The following is a 22498-nucleotide window of genomic DNA, read 5'->3' on the forward strand; positions in this document are numbered from 1 at the left end:
TGTCCTAAAGTCACCCAATGTGACGTCACATGAAATAAGACTTTCAACCCAGCAGCAAAACTTCCCTGCAAAGGGCATCCCGGCCAAAAATGCCCAACGATCATTTCATTTCATTTTTTTTTACAACACATTGCCATTGTTGTTGTTGTTGTGGTCTTCAGTCCAGAGACTGATTTGATGCAGCTCTCCATGCTACTCTATCCTGTGCAAGCTTCTTCATCTCCCAGTACCTACTGCAACCTACATCCTTCTGAATCTGTTTAGTGTATTCATCTCTTCGTCTCCCTCTACGATTTTTACCCTCCACGCTGCCCTCCAATACTACATTGGTGATCCCTTGATGCCTCAGAATATGCCCTACCAACTGATCCCTTCTTCTAGTCAACTTGTGCCACAAATTTCTCTTTTCTCCAATTCTATTCAATACCTCCTCATTAGTTATGTTATGACAATGTATGGAGAAAGACAGTTTTACGTACAGGAATCCTGCATATTTTGTATACCCTTGTTTTCAACCTTTTCTGTGTGTTCTTAACTCTCTTCTTTTTTACTTCATTTTCTACATTTACATAGATACACCACAAGCCACTGTAAGGTGCATGGTGGAGGATACCCTGTACCACTACTTGTCATTTGCCCTGCTGTTCCACTCGCGAACAGAGCGAGGGAAAAACGATAGGCTGTACGCCTCTGTATGAGCCTTAATTTCCCACATCTTATCTTCGTGTTCCTTATGTGCGATGTATGTTGGCGGGAGCAGAATCGTTTGGCAGTCAGCTTCAAATGCTGGTTCTCTAAATTTTCTCAATGGATTTTCCCGAAAAGAACACTGCCTTCCCCCCCTTGGGATTCCCATCTGAGTTCCAGAAGCATCTTCGTACCACTTAAGTTTTGTTCGAACCTTCCAATAATAAATCTAGCATCTCTCCTCTGAATTGCTTTGATGTCTTCCTTCAATCTGACCTGGTAGGGATCCCAAACATTTGAGCAGCACTCAACAATAGATCGCACAAGCATCCTATATGCGGCCTCCTTTACATGTGAACCACTCTTTCCCAAAATTCTCCCAATAAACCATTTGCCTTCCCTACCAAAGTTTTCACTTGCTCGTTCGACCTCTTATCACTTTGCAATGTTACGCCCAGATATTTAAGACTTGACTGTGTCAAACAGGACACTAGCAATACTGTATCCTAACATAACAGGTTTGTTCTTCCTACTCATCTGCATTAACTTAGATTTTTCCACATTTATGGCTACCTGACATTCATCATACAAACTGGAAATTTTGTCTAAGTAAGTCTTCGGGCCACTCACATATTTGTGAACTTATTCCATATGCTCGTACCTTTGTTAAGAGCCCGCAATGGGGCACCATGTCTGGAAATATGTGGAATCTGCCTGTTGCCCTTCATCCATAGTTCTCAGTATATCGTGTGAGAAAAGGGCAGGCTGAGTTTTGCATGAGCAATGCTTTCTAAAACCGGCTGATTTAAAGACATAAGCTGCTTAGCCTCAAGAAAGTTTATTATATTCCAACTGAGAGTATGTTCAAGCATTCTGCAGCAAACAGACGCTAGGGATATTAGTCAGTAATTTTGTGGGACTGTTCTTTTACCTTTCTTATATACTGGAGTCTTGGGACTTCGTGCTGGGCAAGAGATTCACAATAAATGCAAGCTAGTTAAGAGGTTAATGCCGTAGAGTACCCTTTGTAAAATCGAAATGAAATTCCATCCAGACATGGTGATTTATTTGTTTTCAAATGTTTACGTTGCCTCTCTACACCAAGTATGCTTATTTCCAATACCACAGCCCGAATAAGTGCTGTTTGAGCATCATGTGAATCAGAATTGTAGAATTTTCCAAAGTTGTCTTTTCAAGATCCCTTCCTAACTTATAAAAATATCTGCAGGGGCGGAAAAATTCTTTGAAGTCTTTTTCTTCTCTTACTTTGCCTCTCTGACTAATGTAAGTCTCATTTCTAATACATTTTGTCTGCCTTATTTACCTGTTTTGTGATGGTACTTTCTTTTCTGCCCCTCCCTTGACTCCCATCTGAAGACTCTCCCATGTCTTCAGAATTTGACATTTCATGATCTAGTAGTTCTTCTGTCCTCAGAAATTTTAGCTGGGGTCACAGCACGTAAATTAGTATCATCATTTCTTTAATAATATGACTGTACAATAGTTATGGAGCTTAAATTAGACTTTTCTGGATTCAGGTGTGTGAGATAAACAGCTGATTTATGTGACTGAATAATTACTGTGACTCGTGTTGCAAAGGTAGGTGACTGGGAGCCTACTGCATCTTCATTTTCCTGCGTATGGAAAACCGGATGCTTTGATAAACATAGTAATTTAGAACATCACTTAAATGGTTCATAAAAACAATCTACAAATAATTTGCAATTACTGTGCCATGAACTGCCAACATTATATTAAAGAAACTAATCTGCATTTCAAGTTAATTATTCTTTTTCTTCATGACCTCTGTTATACGTTCTGCTCATGTTTTATACATTTCCACTATCCAGACAACTCTTACGAACAATGAAGACAATAATATATTAATTAGAGGATTGTCTCTCAATCAGAAACATACCACGCATGAGGGAGAGAACTACAGTGAGTGAGAGAGAGAGAGAGAGAGAGAGAGAGAGAGAGAGAGAGAGAGAGAGATGGCGCACAGACAAAGCATCAATGCACATGTGACCAAGCAATGCTCATTTGCTGCATAGCCAACTGATGCAAAATAAAACCATAAGATTGTGCAGTTAGCCAACTGATGCAGAATGTAATGACTGAGACAGAGAATGTTTGGTGCTTCATTCAAATTAACTTCCTGTAAAAAAATTGACCATATTGGTGTCAAACAATTTTTTCATGGATAGTTTATCTCCCCACACAAGACCAGGTGCAAAAATCTAAAAATGGCAGTTGGTCAATTGATGTATAACCATCCAGTTAGGTGTAATAACTGAGAGATGTATGGAAACTGTGGAACAAATTGTGGATATGATAATGACAATTAATGGATGTACACCTATGAATTAGGACAGGGTTCTGCAATCAATGAAATTATTTTGTAAGAATCTGAACAGAGAGCACTCGATGCTTTTTTAAGAGGGTTGCACACAGAAATGTCAAGATGTGTACAGACAGAGGGTCCAACGGATTTGCGCACAGCAGTGTGGTTAGCTATAAAGTGTGAGGAGATTGATTTGTTGACTGGAATGCAGGGTAGACAGTATTTGCAGCTAGTATAAAATGCTTCAGGTGTGGACAAATGGGGCATGTAAGAAGGCAGTGTCACTAGCCTCAGGGTGATGCGGATAAAGCAAGAGGAGTGGTAGATGACTGAGGCAGAATAAAATGTTAAATGTCAACGGGAACCACGTGAGTGAGGCCTACAATACGATTCAAGGATTAGATTTCTTATATCAGCACTGTGCCATAATCGATCTTTGGCAACAAAGGGTGGAACTTGACTGAAAAATGTTTCAGTCAGATGAAGCCATTGCCAGCACAGCAATGTCGCGAGGGGAGTTTGTCATGAAAGACAAACTGATTAAACTGTGAAAGATCACACTAAGACTTGATTCAAATGACTGCCTACCTAAGGGTACTGGGAAATTCTTTGGGTCAGTGGAAATCAATTTCGGTCAATGTTGAGTCTAGCTTGCTGGTAGGAATTTTGGGTTCAGTGGGATCATTAAAAGAGAATGAAGTATTATATCAGGTGGGTTACTTAGTTAAAAGAGGTATATAAGAAATAAAGGGTGAAAAGAAGGTACTAGTTTTTATAGGTAATTTTAGCATAGAGTACATAGGATTAACAAAGGGGTTGTTGATTGCTAATATGGCTCTCCTGGAGAAAGAAGAATGGGACACGAGGGTTTTTTTTTTTTAAAGGGCGCAAAACTGCTATGGTCATTAGCGCCCAGTCCGTGACTTAGGAAACAGTAAAAACCGAAAATGGAAACCAGCAGCAATGGGAACGAAACTCAAAAAATTGGAGAAACTAAAAGCAGAAGGAAGGCTTAAAAATCCACTACAGAAAGGGGATGGTTGTCCCCAAAAAAAGCTTTAAATGACTGACGTCATTTCACTGGCACTAACAAACTCGAGAACGCGATCGGCCGAGCGCGTGTCATCTGCTAAAATTGACGATATATCAGGCAACAGCTGTAGACGGGCGAGTAACGGAGTAAAATAGGGGCACTCAATTAAAAGGTGTCTTACCGTCCACAGCTGAGATCAGTGGGGACAGAGTGGGGAGGATCGCCGCTTAAAAGATGTCGATGGCTAAAAAGACAGTGCCCTATCCGGAGTCTAGTTAAAATTACCTCCTCCCGACGACACCAATGTGCGTGCTATAAAAGAACAACACGACAATATAAAATGCTCCGTAGATCGGCGAAGGGAATCAATTGAATAGCTGGCCGAAGAAGAGAGACTGCAGCCTTGGCTGCAATATTGGCCGCCTCATTTCCACAGATACCAACGTGTCCCGGAGCCAGAGGAACGCCACCGAGACGCCCCCGCGTTGGAGCAAGCGCAGACAGTCCTGAATCCGGTGGACCAGAGGGTGGACAGGGTAAAGAGCTTGGAGACTGAGGAGAGAGCTGAGAGAATCTGAGCAGATAACATACTGTATCCGCTGATGGTGGCGGATGTAGTGGACAGCCTGGAGAACAGCGTAAAGCTCCGTAGTATAAACCGAACACTGGTCGGGAAGCCGAAAGTGATTTGGGGTGTCGCCAACAATATAGGCACACCCTACACCTAACGATGTTTTCGAGCCATCAGTGTAAATAAATGTGGCTTCCTTCATTTGTGCACATAGAGCAGCAAATGCCCGACGATAAACAAGTGAAGGGGTACCATTTTTGGGAAATTGGCAAAGGTCACGGAGCAGGCAGATCCGGGGATGGAGCCAAGGCGGTGCTGTACCCCAAATTGTCAAGAGGGTTTTAGGAAAGCAGAAGGAAAGAGAATGGAGCATTTGACGGAAGCGGACTCCCGGTGGTAGTAGGGAGGAGGGGCGGCCTGCATACCCTACGTCAAAGGAGGCGTCGAAAAATTGTCATGGACTGGATTAGCAGGCATGGAAGACAGATGGCTAGCATAACGACTCGGAAGGACTGCTCGCCGATTGGACAGTGGAGGTTCAGCAGTCTCAGCATAAAGGCTTTCCACAGGGCTGGTGTAAAAAGCTCCAGACACTAAACGTAATCCACGGTGGTGGATAGAGTCGAGATGACGAAGAATAGACGGCCGAGCAGAGGAGTAAACTATGCTTCCATAGTCCAATTTCGAGCGCACTAAGGCACAATAGAGTGACAGAGGCGGAGAAGGACCACTCGGCCCGCTCCCCAGGAGGTACCATTCAGGACACGGAGGGTGTTGAGCAATCGCAGACAGCGAGCCGAAAGATAGGAAACGTGGGAGGACCAGCACAGTTTTCTGTCAAACATAAGACCCAAGAATTTAGCGACGTCCGAAAACGGAAGGTTGACAGGTCCTAGATGTAAGGAGGGTGGAAGAAACTCCTTACGTCGCCAAAAATTAACACAAACGGTCTTACTGGGAGAAAAACGGAAGCCGGTTTCAGTGCTCCAAGAGTAGAGGCGATTGAGACATCCTTGAAGACGTCGTTCAAGAAGGCTGGTCCATTGAGAGCTGTAGTAGATCGCAAAATCGTCCACATAGAGGGAGCCCGAGACATCAGGAAGGAGACAATCCATAATTGGATTTATGGCAATAGCAAACAGTACAACACTTAGCACCGAGCCCTGGGGTATCCCGTTTTCTTGGGAGAAAGTACGGGAGAGAGTAGTGTTCATCCGCACTCCAAATGTGCGCTCTGCCATAAATTCGCGAAGAAAAAGGGGCAGCCGACCTCGAAAGCCCCAAGAGAACAGTGTGCGGAGGATGCCTGTCCTCCAACAGGTATATGCTCTCTCCAGATCAAAAAATATTGCTACTGTTTGGCGTTTCCGCAGAAAATTGTTCATGATATAAGTGGAGAGAGAAACAAGCTGGTCAACTGCAGAACGATGCTTTCGGAAACTGCATTGGGCAGGTGTTAAAAGACTGCGGGACTCCAGCCACCAAGCTAAACAGCAATTCACCATACGCTCCAAAACCTTACATACACTACTCGTGAGAGAAATGGGGCGATAGCTAGAGGGGAGATGTTTGTCCTTTCCAGGTTTCGGAACAGGAACGACGATAGCTTCCCGCTATCATCTGGGAAAAGTACTGTCGGTCCAAATTCGATTATAAATGCGAAGGAGGTAACGCAGACTATGGGTTGATAAATGCAGCAACATTTGCATGTGGATACCATCCAGTCCTGGGGTGGAGGAGCGAGAAGAATAGAGTGCATGTTGGAGTTCCCGCATGGAGAAAACAGTATTATAGCTTTCGCGATTTTGAGAGAAGAAAGAAAGAGGTTGCACTTCCGCAGCACGTTTCTTCGGGAGAAACACTGGTGGGTAATGTGAAGAGCTCGAAATCTCAGCAAAGTGTTTACCCAAGGAGTTAGAAATTGCGACGGGGTCCACTAACGTATCACGCGCAACAGTGAGCCCAGAGACCGGGGAGAAACTAGGCGCACCTGATAACTGTCGAAGCCAACTCCAAACTTCCGAGGAGGGAGTGAAGGTGTTAAATGAGCTAATAAAGAACTTCCAGCTTGCCTTCTTGCTATCGCAGATGACGCGACGGCATCGCGCATGGAACTGCTTATAGCGGATACAGTTGGCCAAAGTAGGATGGTGGCGGAAAACGCTAAGAGCACGTCGCCGCTAAGTATTGTGTCATAGCATGCCTCGTTCCACCAAGGAACTGGGGGGCACCGGGGCAATTCGGAGGTGCGTGGTATTGAACGTTCCGCAGCTGTAAGAATAACGTCGGTGATTTGTGTGACCTCATTGTCGACGCTAGGAAAGTGACGGTCATCGAATGTCGCTAGAGACGAAAAAAGTGTCCAATCGGCTTGGGCAAACTTCCAGCGTTGTGGGCGCATATAGGGCAGTTGAGGCTGCAGTCTAAGGACACATGGAAAGTGGTCACTCGAGTGTGTATCATCAAGGGTGAACCATTCAAAGTGCCGAGCTAGCGGAACAGTACCGACCGAAAGGTCCAAATGAGAGAAATTTGTCATGGAGGCAGACAAAAATGTAGGGACCCCAGTGTTGAGGCAAACTAGATCCGCTTGGTGGAAGACGTCTAGCAATAGTGAGCCACGTGGACAAGGATGTGGAGATCCCCAAAGCGGGTGGTGGGCATTGAAGTCCCCAACCAGCAAATAGGGGGGTGGAAGCTGACCAAGAAGATGAAGAAGATCAGCTCGTGCCACTGGTGTGGACGATGGAATGTATACAGTACAAAGAGAAAAGAAAGGGAAAGACGGACAGCAACAGCTTGGAAGGAAGTGTTTAAGTGGATTGGGTGATAATGGAGAGTATCATGGAGAAGAATCATGAGTCCTCCATGGGCTGGAGTGCCTTCAACAGAGGGGAGATCAAATCGGACGGACTGAAAATGGGGGAGAACAAAGCGGTCATGGGGACGCAGCTTTGTTTCCTGAAGACAGAAGATGACCGGCTAGTAGGATCGTAAGAGGATCGACAATTCATCCCGATTGGCTCGAATGCCGCGGATATTCCAGTGGATAGTGGACATAGGGTCAACAGAAAATGGAGGAATGTGACCAAGGTTGCTGTCAACTCGACTGCTCAGAGCTTGCGCCCGACAGCATGGAATGGCATTCAGCCGAAGGCAGAAGATCCTGATCCATAGGTTGTTCAGGAGCAACTCCTGCCACCAGCGATCGGCCGGTTGATCAGCCGACAGCAGTGCACCTCGGCGACACAGAAGACGGCCGAGGGCGATTTCCGCCAGGAAGTGCTGTAGATGAGACACGCATTGGCGGAGAAGGAGATGAACTGGGTTTCTTATTAGCCTTCTTGGAAATATGATGTTTAGATGAAGGAGGAACTGATGGTTGTGAAGTTGGGGTACGTAAAAAATCTTCATGAGTATGCTCTTTTTTTGAAGTCTTGGTGTCTGACTTTTGGGCTCGAGATTTAGCAGAACCCGATGAAGGGTGAGCCGTAGAGTGGGCAGGCGAAAGTGGTGAGGTTGAAAGGGCGATTTTTGCGCTGGCTGATCTGACGACCGTGGCACTAAAGGTGAGGTCGCAAGTCAGCGTGGCCGCCTCCTTTGTTGGCCGAGGAGAAGCAAGGACAGTGCTGTATTTTCCTGTCTGAGGCACGCTGGGCTGTCGACTGGCGAATAATTTTCGAGCAGCAAAGGTCGTCATCTTTTCCTTCACTCTGATTTCCCATTGGCTTTTCATCTTTAAAAATGGGGCAATCTCGAGAGAAAGCAGTGTGGTTACCCATACAGTTGATGCAGCGAGGGGATGGAGGTGGACAAGCACCCTCATGGGCTTCCTTGCCACACGTAACACATTTGGCCGGATTGGAACAGGACTGGCTGGTGTGATTGAACCGCTGACACCGATAGCAACGCGTAGCGTTTGGGACGTAAGGGCGAACGGAAATTATCTCATTTTGGATGGGAGTTGAACTTTGTCAAATGTCAAGAAGACAGTGCGGGTTGGAATGATGTTCGTGTCAACCCTTTTCATAACCCTATGAACAGCCGTTACGCCCTGGTCAGACAGGTAGTGCTGAATTTCTTCGTCAGACAATCCATCGAGGGAGCATGTATAAACGACTCCACGCGAGGAATTTGAAGTACGATGCGGTTCCACCCGGACAGGAAAGGTGTGGAGAAGTGAAGTACGCAGCAATTTTTGTGCCTGGAGGGCACTGACTGTTTCTAACAACAAGGTGCCATTCCGTAATCTGGAACAAGACTTTACAGGACCTGCAATTGCGTCGACACCTTTCTGAATAATGAAAGGGTTGACCGTGGAGAAGTCGTGACCTTCATCAGACCGAGAAACAACAAGGAACTGTGGCAACGATGGAAGAACGGTCTGTGGCTGAGACTCAGTGAACTGACGCTTGTGAGCAGACATAGTGGAAGGTGAGGAAACCATTGCGGAAGAATCCCCCATGATTACCGGCGTCTCCGATGGCGCGCTCCTCCCTTGTGGGGGCCCTCTCTGAAGGCACTCCCGCCTTAGGTGATTGCTCACACCTCAGGTCACTCCTCCCGACAAACGGACGGAGGGACCAATCGGCACTTTCGGAAGGTATCAGTTCGGGTAATCACCCCTCCCTGGGCCTGGCCGTTACCAGGGGGTACGTGCGTGTCCTACCTGTCTACCCGGGGCGGGGAATTACGCGTTACCCCGTCACCGGCTACGCACGAAAATGCGTGGGTCGGCCTTCAGACACGCACAGGGAGGAAGAAAGAGAAAGGGAAAAACAAAGAAAGGGAAAGGAAAGAAGAGAGGTCTCAAACGCCGCAGCGGAGAAAAGGGTAAAGAGAAGAGGTAAGGAAAAGAGAAGGACAAAGGAAGGATGAAGACATACAAGCAGAGAAGGCGAAGAATGCGTTACATTTACGTGCGTCCGTCTCCGGACGTAGGCACAAACCGTACTCCCAGAGGGGGAGAAAGGGAAGGAAAGAGCCAGAGGTGAGGGGAGGGAGGGGGGGGGGGGGGCGAAGATGGGGGAGAGGGAAGGATGCGGAAAAGGAAGGTATGCAGCCCGGAAAGGAAGGAGGGCCACATTAGCTCGGGATCCCGTGCTCGCTACGCACGTATCCACTAAAAAGAGTTGTGGACCTCCTGGGGGGAGGACACGAGGGGTGTCAGCCAGGGACAATGGCAAGAGGGGGAGGGGGGGCTATACCCCCCCACCCCAAATGCAGTATCATATTACACTGGATAAAATTACTTCAGAAACCAGTGAATATATTACTTCAACACATTCAATCCTTTTTTAAAATAATTATGTAGCAATATAGGTTGCAATGTATTTCTAACAGATTTTAACAAAAGAATAACAGCAGCAAATCGCTTACTATCTAAACCAATAAATATCATTTAACTTACAATGGGTGTCTTTTTATTTATTAACATACATTGGATGTATATTAATGTACGAGTACCACTTACAATAATCAAGAAAGCTTAATATGCCAGGTATGCCTACCAACAATTAAATTGCTGACCTCAGACAAAAACTTCGAAATTGCTGGACATCTGGGTCAAATCATATTAATTTCCCAGGCACACACATTTTGTCGACATGTTTTTACCTTGAACTCCAAAACAGTTACCAAAAACTACTTTAAGCAACACCACATTTTACCAATTTGTTGGCGGAGGATCCCAACTCTCCTTTTGTTAAGCGATATTCCATTCCTCCCCCTTCCCCCCCCCCCCCTCCCTCCCTCGTTGACTGACTTCTAGAATCGACCCTGGTATCAGCTACGGACAGCCATCAGACATCACTGAAACTGCATTATGAGGAAAACTGTAGCACCTAAAGGGAAGCAACAGAGGACAGATGGAAAAGATACTTTTGCAATTTAAGCATTGTTTTTTTCAAAAGAGCCATTACCAGCACACATATTACACACTACCGTATGCCAACGGGGAATGAATCACTAGTCTACTGCAAACCATATAGAATACTGAGGTATTTGCAGCCAATTTTGGAGGAATTTATCAGTCAACAGCTGAAAGTTGGAATAATTGAGGAAAGTAAGAGTGCATGGTGGTGCAGGAGTAGTCATCATGCCCAAAAAAATCAACAGATGGAACACGAAAATGTAGATTTTGTTGTGATTACAAACTGGCCCAAAGAGAAGCAGCGGAGAATTTTGAGTTAATTTTGGGGAGGAGATAGATTTGGCTCTAGGAAGGGCACTGTGAAAGGTTTCTGCCACTTTTGAATAAGCAAACTGAAATATCTGGACAAAGAGCTAGATAATTAATCAATAATTATGGGTTTAAAAACCGAGTTGTCTCAGAAAGTTAGAGAATTGCTTGTACCTGCCCCTAGGGATAATGTTAGTAATTTTTTGAATTATGCTGATAAAGTGGAGGGGGTGAAGCCCTCAATGGAAGATCGTAGGAGGAATTTTCCTGATAATAATCACTCAGGGAGAGAGTTTCAGGTAAACAGGATGAACAGAAATAATTCTAGTAGAAATTCAAGGGATGATTGGGTGGAGGATAGCCAGAATGGGCATGGAATTGGCAGGAGAAATTCAAGGAACAGAAATGGAATCGACATTGAACCAGGAGTAAGACCTACAAGCGAGTAGGGCCTTCAACATTCTGTGTTGAATTCAATTATGTGGCGATAATGCTTACCCCAGCTGTTTGTCTCATTTTTCATGTTTCCTGAGGCAGTCAAACTCTTCTCCTACTCTATGTCTAGTTTATAAGTGAATCAGAAACATTCTATCTTCGACTTTCATATGATTTTGTACAGCTGGATAGTTTAGTATAGGAATATTTTAGAAAAGGTTTCTCCATTGTTATCTATATATATTATGTTGTGTTAATGATAAGTAATGGAATCATAAGAGGATGGAAGAAAAGGCAATAAAGAAAAAAATAAAAACAGCAGTGGTATTTGGTAAAAATCTATGAGATACTGTGTTTATTCTGGTTTTATGAAATATGATGAAAGTAAATTGGTGACATGGTTAAAGAATTTCTGTCAAATAAAGAGGTAAGGGAAACAGAAAATGAAAGCTGTCAGCATATGTGGAGGAGAAGGTGCAGATTATCTGAAAACTATAACTAATATCTGAAGTAATCAGCTCATATGTGAAATTACTATAATTTGGTGCAGCAGCAGAGGCAATGTGCAGTAAAAACCATCTTGAATTCTAGGTGTTAATATGAACTGTGGTATAATAGAAGTGAGAAGTGTTTGTGTTCAGTGTAATCAGTATATGGAGATAACTATCTACCTAGAGAAGTGTGTCATGGTACAGCCTCTTCTAACATTAAAACTTAAACGTAGTTGCCTGGAGTAATTTGTGTGGGAAGAATAAGCCATATTTGTATGTATATCACTCTTCAGGCTAGAATCTCAAGAAATTTGATAGAATACAGTTAAATAATAGTTTTTCTAAGTGATAATTTTGTCTGATCAGCAATGAGAGTTAAGTTTGCCTTAGCATAAAGATCTGTTAATGTGGAGCGTTTTTTCAGTAGAATCAATTTTCCATTGGGTAAGCAGAGCAGCTGTTTATTTATTACATAATGAAGCAATAATGAAATAATAAAATAACGAATAATGTTAGGGCCTTAATGGTTAGGTAGTCTGTCTGCAGTAGGGACATTTTTTTAGAACGCACTCCACTACATAACGAGGTAAGAAATGTAAGTAAAATAATGGAGCTGACAGACATGACTGAGTAATGAAAAAGATAACTGTATACAAACAAATGTGGTTTAACTATATTGATGATCAATTCTTGAACTAGTCAACATTGGGTACTGTGTATATTGTGCAATTCATGACACTGCAACTGGGAACTGGGAATGAGAGCTTAACAGAAAGAGCAATACTTTAGTGAGGTACAAGTTGTATAATGCTGCATTATCGGATCTATTTCTGAAAGCTTCTATTTGTGTTCTGAGGAATTATGAGCTTAAAGTGGTAATACTGAAACGAAGAACAATAATTCTGCTGATTAAATGACAACTGTGGTGCTAGAGTGATGTGAATATCCTGACAGGTCAACTATTTGCTAACATTTTGTGATTTTGTGAGGATTTAATTTTCTGTTTGAATGAGAGCAGTACTCAGAGTTGAGTGGAGAAGTAGGGAAATGATTTGGTGCCCAACTTTCATCTCCTTAATTTTAATTTGAATAGTAATTAAGTTCTGTGATGATGGCTCTATTCTGTTTTCATAATGTAATGATTAGTAAATCTATGCTACTGCATATCTTGAGTTTTTGCTACAGGTAATCTACATATTTTGGACATTAAGGTGATATGAGTCAATGAATGGTGTGAATTTCAAACCTGGACTTGGCATTTTAGTGATTTTGCAAATGGAAAAGAAACCCAAATCTTTCAACTTTAACCAGTTTGAGACAGAGTTATGACCTAGAGTAATGTTTTGTAGTGTAATGTGCACCTGATTTTAAATTTTTACTAGTCCTCACCTTTCGTACTTTAGTCAATTTTAGTGCTAATTATTGTAATGTTATGAGGATTGTGTAATGTACTTATTTATAAAGTAATGACTACTATTTGCCTGTAGTGTGAAACATTTTTTCTTATACTTAGTTAGAGGCAAAAGTGAGAGTGCTAAAGTAGGTTATTTTGTCTAATTTTTTCACGTACTGTGGTGGAGGAGAACCGCCTCCAAGGGAACGGATAGCAGTGCATTCCCTTTATAACTGCCACTTAGACCTATTGAAGGCGCAGATGACTTGGCAAGAAAATGTGTTAAGGCTCATTAAAAGAGTGCAAGTGCTTGTGCAAAATACTAAACATTGAAAAAGTGAAATTTTCTGTCTGAAAATGAACTGCAAGGCGCAGTGCAATTTAACTTTCCACATCCTATGATCATTTATTCTTTGAAGCAAGACAGGACTTTTATAAAGTGATACATATCTTAGAATATAATCTTTGTTCATCCAAAAAGGACATCACTCATGATGAAGATGCCTATTTTTATTAAAAATATAATTTGTGGATTTTTGTGCCACTGTACAATACACTATATGTAAATAGTTTGTTTGGAGATTTTTTATATGGACAGTTCTTATAAGTAGAAATTTGAAAAAGATATGTACCATAATTTTTGATAAGGAGATTTCTTATGCAATATTCTTTTGTGTGCAGAATGTTAAACCCACTTTCTGGGGTCACTTCTGGTCATTGAATTGTCCAGTTAGCTAATTGCGATATCTATCTGATCAATTCAATGTGGGGGTAATGTGACGAAGCAAGCTGGGGTCTCTCTAATTCCTTTCTTCTTTTGCCATCTGCTTCCTTAAATTCATTGTATTTTCAGTGTTGCCTAATTACCATTAACATGTATGAGTATAATATGCATTTCCATAAAAGAGAAAGGTTGGTCTTCGGTCTTAAGGAATGTAGCATCAGGTCTCATTTTGTGCTTAGTTTTATGTATGTAATTAATTTCCTAATTTATTTTGACCATTCCTAGTTAATATCTTTTGCCACAGATCATTAGAGGGTGAAATCAATAATTGTTTCATGACTTAGATTCTATTGTTGACTTATAAATATAAATTCTGTGCTAATTAGAAACATTTGGAAGAAGAACTATTAGGATTCTTAAAGCATTTATTTGGCTTTATTTGAAAACATATTAGCAAAGAGAGCCCTTAATTAATTCCAAAATAATAAACCAGGCTTGTCAAAAGTATTATTTGAATAACTATATCTATTAATTTACCAAACGAAAGCACTGGCAGGTTGATAGACACACAAACAAACACAAACATACACACAAAATTCAAGCTTTCGCAACGAATGGTTGCTTCATCAGGAAAGAAGGAAGGAGAGGGAAAGACGAAAGGATGTAGGTTTTAAGGGAGAGGGTAAGGAGTCATTCCAATCCCGGGAGCGGAAAGACTTACCTTAGGGGGAAAAAAGGACAGGTATACACTCGCATACACACACATATCCATCCGCACATACACAGACACAAGCAGACATTTGCAAAGGTAGATAATTCGGCCTAATCCTTGTGGTAGAAGGAATTTTTTGATGTATTCAGTTAATTGAATGAGTTATGTTTTAATAGAAATTTTTGTAACTTAAACACTGAACAATGTATATTTTCAGTGCCTATTATTGTGAGCATATATAAACAAGCGATTTTTGGTCCCGATACAGTCAGTCCATGGCTGATTTTCAGACGTGAAACATGTATTGGTTAGATTAACAACAATGCATCAACTTAAGAGTGGAATAAGTGTAACACAAATAAGCCATGTGTTAGAACAATTAATAACAATGTCTGGTTAATTTAGTTTGAAAAATAGTGTCAAATGTATCGTATTATTCTGCAAGAACTGCAAACTCTGTGGTTATGTTTTTATGGCTCATAGACGTTCAACAGCAAACTATTGTAGCAGTATGCTGATGTTGCCTGAAACTTATTAATGAGGCTTATCAACATCTACCAATAGTGAACTGGCCATATAATTGTGTGATATTGGGGTGTTGTGAACAATGAAAGTAAAGAACTGTGAAACGCAATCGTGCAACTGGCAGCTACATCATTTACACAGTAGTTAGTGTTTAACTTCCACCTCCCTATTTTTCAGCCATTATAACAATGCAGTACGTAAACGCCAAGGACTATCAACAAAGAAATAAAGCAGTCGAATGTCACACAAACTGTATTCAGTCAAAAGATATGCCAGAGTGGAAGTGAGTTGCAATAGAGCCAGCCACAGGCAGGCAAGAGTGTTATGTACTTCAAAGCAAAATACGGCTGACAGGCATTGCAACGCGGAGGGAGCCAGATGGGTCGGTATAGCAACAGCCGATGCTGTAATGTGCTGGCTGAAGGACAGAAGCCTTTCCTCACTTACGACCACAGAAATGTCTAGTATACATGCTTTAAGCCCTAAATAAATGCAGTCTGGAGTTTGAATGAACTCAGCCACTCGTGTACTAAAATATTCTTGTCTTAGTATCACTGACTACACCGTAAGCGTGCGACAACCAGAGCGACGTCCTGAAATGCAGTACGGGGTCCGCTGTTCAACCACGGGACAGGGCAGCCTGCCCTGAGCCACGAGATAGCCACTGCCAAAGCAGAGAGCTGCCCACTCGATTAAGGGGAAGTCACGGCTGCCCATGCAGTTGCACTGCCGTGCTGTCATCATGGTTGCACAGTGAACATTATTATTATTGTTATTTTGCATGGTAATTATTGAATTATCAATATATTTATTATAACAGTGAATATTTCAAAATTATTTATTTTATTCCATGAAAAGGAGCCAAGTGTAAAGTATATATTTGTACAAATCTTGCATCTACCATCATTAAAAAAATCACCTAAGAGCATCAGAGCATAAAGAAAAATTTTCCTAAAAAAATGAAAAAGGGTCAGAACTAGTTAAAAGACCACTGTTGATGCCACTTCCCTACATTCTACATGCAAATGATCTTGCCACTATCAAACACTACCTCTCCCAACATCCGTCCAATTCCAAATTCATGACCTCATTCCTCTTACGTCTAACTAACTACATCCTCACACACAGCTACAGCTCCAATGAGGGAAAGATATGCTAACAAATCTGTAGTTCAGACATGTGCATCCATATGGCACTTTCCTATGCTGTACTCTTAATGTATCATCTCATGAGGGGAGTCGTCGTGCCATTTATTTTTATTTTCTTTTCTTTTTTCACAACATTACGAATTGTCTGCCTGATCATTGAAATGTTTGTTCTCTTTCTGTGGTCTTGGCAGTTGTCATACTATACACTGGCGCTGCTCACTCAGCCTGCTCTATATTGCACTCATTATTCTTGAACCATTCACTGTTTCTATTTTGATTGTTTTTCATAGTTCAGTACACCTTCTACCGGCTTTCATGCTTGATCTGTGTTCAGTTTTTGACGGGTTGTCACTGGATCTTCTTACCACTAGATCTGAGGGGTAGGGGGCGGGAGGGGGGGGGGGGGGGTTGCATTGGGGAGTTTTCCTTGTAAGAAAACATTAATGGCCACCCAAGATCCCAAACCCTTTATCTGACTCAGGTTTATTGATGATATATGTCCATGATGACTCAGGACCAAGATAACCTGTCCTCATTCCTCCACAGCCAAAACGCCTCCTCTTCCCTCCACTCCACTTGACCACCTCACCAATGGTTCCACCAATATCTCTGTGCACATATCAAACCCAACATCAATCCCTTGAACCTCCATTTCGATAATTGTCACCCTTTCCACAGCGAAATATCACTCACATTTAGATTGGCCACCCATGGTGAAGGTCTCTATAACGGGTCCACAGACAGGCCTATCTCCCGATCCTCTGAGTACCCCAAAAAACTGGCTGCAGAGGAACACTTCAACTATTTATCATTGCAATCCTACCATCCTTCCTGAAGCAGTATTCCACCATCCACACAATCTATGCAATATTCTAGTCCATTCCAGTGCCACTTCAATTCCCTGAACATTTCCACAGGTCATACCCCTTTGGAAGACAGACCTGTCCACTTCACCCATGCAGCACATCCTACTCCAGCCTTACCATAGGCTTATCCTATCCTATCAGAGCTGGGGAACCTGTGAAAGTAGTCTTGTTATATACCATCTCTACCGCAATTTTTGTCCAGCATTTTATGTGAACATAACCCCCAACCAGTTGTTCACTACCAAACTATGATTGATCAACAAGTGGTGGAACACACTGCTGTGCACAACATGCTTCATTACAATGGCTGCTTCATACTCCACCCTCCAACACCAGCTTCTTTCAACCTGTAGATAGGAGTTATTGCAACAGATCCTTCGATCCCTTAATTGTCTTGGCCCCAATCTCTGCTAGCTCCCGGCCTGACACCTACCTCCACCCCTGTCCCAGGACCATAACTTCAATCAGTCTTTACCTGTACCCACACCCATATGCCCACAGTCTCCCATTTCCTTTATTCTTGCCCCCCCTCCCCCTCAAATCCACATCTTCAAGTCACTGTGTGGAGGTGGAGGTGGAGGTGGTTAGTGTTTAACGTCCCGTCGACAACGAGGTCATTAGAGACGGAGCGCAAGCTCGGGTTAGGGAAGGATTGGGAAGGAAATCGGCCGTGCCCTTTCAAAGGAACCATCCCGACATTTGCCTGAAACGATTTAGGGAAATCACGGAAAACCTAAATCAGGATGGCCGGAGACGGGATTGAACCGTCGTCCTCCCGAATGCGAGTCCAGTGTGCTAACCACTGCGCCACCTCGCTCGGTCAAGTCACTGTGTCCCACACTACATAGTCAGATTAAATGCATTCTGTATTAAGGTGACATTTCTAACATAATTATAAAATAATTTGTGGACGAGTACACAAATAAGTAACTAGCTAGTTATATATAAAAACAAAGATGAGGTGACTTACCGAACGAAAGCGCTGGCAGGTCGATAGACACACAAACAAACACAAACATACACACAAAATTCAAGCTTTCGCAACAAACTGTTGCCTCATCAGGAAAGAGGGAAGGAGAGGGAAAGACGAAAGGAAGTGGGTTTTAAGGGTGAGGGTAAGGAGTCATTCCAATCCCGGGAGCGGAAAGACTTACCTTAGGGGGAAAAAAGGACAGGTATACACTCGCACACACACACATATCCATCCACACATACAGACACAAGCTTGTGTCTGTATGTGTGGATGGATATGTGTGTGTGTGCTCGCGAGTGTATACCTGTCCTTTTTTCCCCCTAAGGTAAGTCTTTCCGCTCCCGGGATTGGAATGACTCCTTACCCTCACCCTTAAAACCCACTTCCTTTCGTCTTTCCCTCTCCTTCCCTCTTTCCTGATGAGGCAACAGTTTGTTGCGAAAGCTTGAATTTTGTGTGTATGTTTGTGTTTGTTTGTGTGTCTATCGACCTGCCAGCGCTTTCGTTCGGTAAGTCACCTCATCTTTGTTTTTATATATAATTTTTCCCACGTGGAATGTTTCCCTCTATTATATTAACTAGCTAGTTAACTATTCATGATAAACTCAAAGATGAAAGTTGGCAAGCAATTCTAGCACTTCAACGGTACCTTAAAATGAAACCTAGCATCCTGTGACATCTCTTCTGTCAATTGGAAGTAACCTGTCATGTAAAGTAAGGAGTGGTGACACAAAACAGACATGTTGAAGCATTTGAAAAGATGCACACGGATAATTTTCATATCAAAAACCACAATGATAAAAATACCTACACTGTTAATCACAACAATCAGCAATTCTGTCTGATCTGAAATTGTATCTTCCTGAGTAAGCTTGGCTCTGCTAGGCATATCTGCACACACTTCAGAAGAAATCCAAAGTATTGCAATCAGGAGACACGTCAAAGACGATATCATAGCAATAATGTGTGAGCAAATATGAACATTTACAAGGATACGCTAGATGCTTCTCAAAGATGTGAAGATGATCTCCAGTGAAAATATAGAATAATTTTATTATATCACAGCTGCAATCATATTATCATTCCATTACTTCACATGGCTAGTCTGGTTTTGGCACGTGTGCCATTCAATGATGCCCCAAAATAATAAAGTAGTAAAACATAAGTATGACACACTTTTCATGCCTATTATTGCAGTTTACTCAAGGCTGTTGACATGACTCTACCACTGACACTGTCCGTATCATGATGGCAATGCAGCATACTGACACAAAGGGTAGCAAACCAATGTTGCCCTATCTTCTGATATGACACACCAGTAACAGCAGCAGCAGCTGCTGCTGCAAAACAATCACTAAGGTGCTATTTATATGTGTCCATCATCTGGCCAGTATTTGCTGGGTAGTTATAACTCTTTTGTCAGCTGGCATTTGTACATGGAAGTTCACAGTTCGATACCACCCATGCTGTCCTGACTCACCACTGCTCCCAGCACTACAGTCCAAGACTGTGCTGCCACTACTTCAGTCTGTACAAAGCAGAGGTTAATGACAGAATGCACTAGCAGGATGTGGGTACATACTCATCTCTGATAGTGTATTGAAAGTCCTCTTGTTAATAACAGAGTCCAATTCAGCTACTGTCAACTTGTTGACAGGACTCTGATCTCTACGATCACCCAAAATGCCAGGGTGGGGGGAGGTGTGCCATCCTGGCTAAAAGAACAGCTTCCCATCCCTATAGTAAATGCCATACAAACCCTTACCTGCTACATTTTGGATGTTAGTATATTCTTTAATATGAAAATAACAAAACTTTCATTTCAATATTTAAAATATATTGGTAACACCAACTAGTTACAGAAAAATGTAAACCGGTGAAAATGCATAAAATATAACAGCATAAACAGGAATGAATGGCATTATTTTATATAGATGAGCATTCATAAACAGTGTTGCCTATTGTCACATTGCTAGGCTTCCAAGTAACGATGACAGTGACAAAGTATTGAAGCCAGTGATATTAGTTGTTGACCAAATGGAAGTATATGGCTCTAGAGACCTTTTCAAGTCTCAAACATCTACGTACAGTGAGGCCTGTTACCGAATGGATTTAATAGTACAAAAATTTGATTTTATTTTTCACTTTATGTTCTCAGTGTCTTCTAGCTGGCAGCTGGTTGCAGCATATCAGTCACATTGCACAAAACTGGACAGAACCACATTGAAACTCACGTGTTGGACCATCAGCAGTTAAACTCCCATGTTGCTGACGAGGTAACGCTGCCAAACTGTGCGTCTACAACTTGGCTGTCCAATAGGAAGGGTTGGAGGCGGTCACGTAGGGGTGTAACAGCGGCCAGCTACCGGGAGCAGACGCGCCGTTTGCCCTCTTCTGCTGGCAGCTTCTGACCAGACTGGACACTCTCCTCTCCTGCTATCTTGGGCAGCAGCCCATTCAATTTTGGCAGCTTCTCTAGGCCTGCTTTTTTTTTACTGCATTAAATCACCATGCCCTTATAAAATGTTTAACTTCCTCGCCTCAACATGTGCCCACTGCTTTCCCTTCCTCGCCAATCCTGACACTTTAACATCTATGATTTATCTACGCAGACTGAAGCAATGAATGAAAATTTGTATCAAGGCCAGGATTTGAACCCATGTCTCCTGCTCATTAGGCAAATGCGCTAACCACTATGCTACCCTGGCACAGTGGCTTTTCACAACTGTACGGACTACCCTACACAATCCAAATTCCCATTCACATCTCAGCGCACTTGGCATTCCCACACAACTCGAACAACATTGCTGAGGTTCTGCAGCTGTATTGGAATAGCGCCTCAGTATCGAACAAAACAGGGAATCTGCCTGAAGCTCAGGCATAGGTGCTTTTAATGAAGTGAAACTATACAGTTCCAGAGACCTTTTCAAGTCTCAAAAATCTATGCTGTATATATGCAGACTGAAGTAGCAAATTAAAATTGCAACAAGGCTGGGATTTGAACCTGCATCTCCTGCTGACTTGGCAAATGCGCTAACCACTAAGCCACGCTAGCACAGAGGCTTTGCACAACTGCACGGACTGCCCTAGCAAGTCTCTCTCTCCTCAATCCAAGTTGTCTGAAACCATATAGTTCCATCTGATTAAAAGCATCTGTGCCCGAGTTTCAGGCAAAATACCCCCTTTCGTTCGATGCTGAGCTGCTATTCGCATACAACTGGAGTGCCTCTGCAATGCTGTTCGAGTTTAGGGGGAAGATCAAGTGGCCTGAAGCATGAATGGGATTTTGGATTAAGGAGGGAGGTGTGCTGGAATAGTCTGTGCAGTTGTGTACAGCCATTGTGCCAGGGTGGCATAGGGGTTAGTGTATTTGCCTAATGAGCAGGAGACACGGGTTCAAATCCTGGCCTTGGTACAAATTTTCATTCATGGCTTCAGTCTACATATATACATCTTAGTTGTTGACATTGCACTGGTAGGCAGTAAGACAACGGCATAAAGGTATCAAAACCAGTCTAGACTAACAGCATTAGGTGCGACTGAGACTGTGATACAATAAAATTTTTCAGACATAAGCAATTGTTGTTGCTTTCCCACTCTGGTTACTGTAAAGAATAAAGAGCAACAAATATGAATGTATAAAACTGCCAATATGGACCTCTCTATCTGAGAAACAGGCCAAACACATTCTGTAAAAGACACCAATGTTTACCAGAACTCTCTGTAGTATATTACTTGCACTTTTTTAAATTTATTTTTCCATCTTTAGCATGCATAACAATTATGTATTGATGTCTCCAAAGTAAGTGGATTAGAAATTTAAGTATGACTTACCTAGCACCCATCACAAACAATGTTTCTTTAAGTATTCGAGATGGGTCTAGTTTTGAGCCCTCAGAACGACTAGAATCACTTTTTGGTATTTTTATAGGTATAGTCCGGTCACAGAGCCCACTTGGAAGCCTTGTCTTACTCCTCTTTCTACGGGCAGACTGACTCGTCTCTGAATCTGTATCGGATTCCTTTCTTCTTCTCAACAGTGGACTCTGCAAAACAAAAACAATGACAAATTTAAGATTTCAAATATCTCAAAAGATGGAGATCACAACAAGCCTTCTTATGACTAAGCAACATTGTTACTATGACATTAAGGATATTGAATTTATACAGCCCTGTCAAATTCAGCTACCCCCCCTCCCCCCCCCCCCCCCCAAAAATTATGCTACTACTACTCAAATGGTTCAAAGGGCTCTAAGCACTATGGGACTTCACATCTGAGGTCATCAGTCCCCTAGACTTAGAACTACCTAAACCTAAGTAACCTAAGGACATCACACATGTCCATGCCTGAGGTAGGATTCGAACCTGCGACTGCAGCAGCAGCGTGGTTCCGGACTGAAGCACCTAGAACCGCT

At 42.6% G+C, this 22498-nt stretch overlaps 1 protein-coding gene across 1 annotated transcript in view; it reads right to left on the minus strand.

The window, feature by feature from the left end:
- LOC126416886 (deoxynucleotidyltransferase terminal-interacting protein 1) overlaps nucleotides 1-22498 on the minus strand; it is a 100236-nt gene that overhangs the window by 48015 nt on the left and 29723 nt on the right. The window contains exon 4 of the mRNA XM_050084773.1: nucleotides 21918-22129. Coding sequence (XP_049940730.1) covers nucleotides 21918-22129 — 212 coding nt within the window. The remainder of the gene's footprint in view (nucleotides 1-21917; nucleotides 22130-22498) is intronic.

This window comes from Schistocerca serialis, chromosome 1 (genome assembly GCF_023864345.2).
Source record: "Schistocerca serialis cubense isolate TAMUIC-IGC-003099 chromosome 1, iqSchSeri2.2, whole genome shotgun sequence".
Classification (NCBI taxonomy): domain Eukaryota; kingdom Metazoa; phylum Arthropoda; class Insecta; order Orthoptera; family Acrididae; genus Schistocerca; species Schistocerca serialis.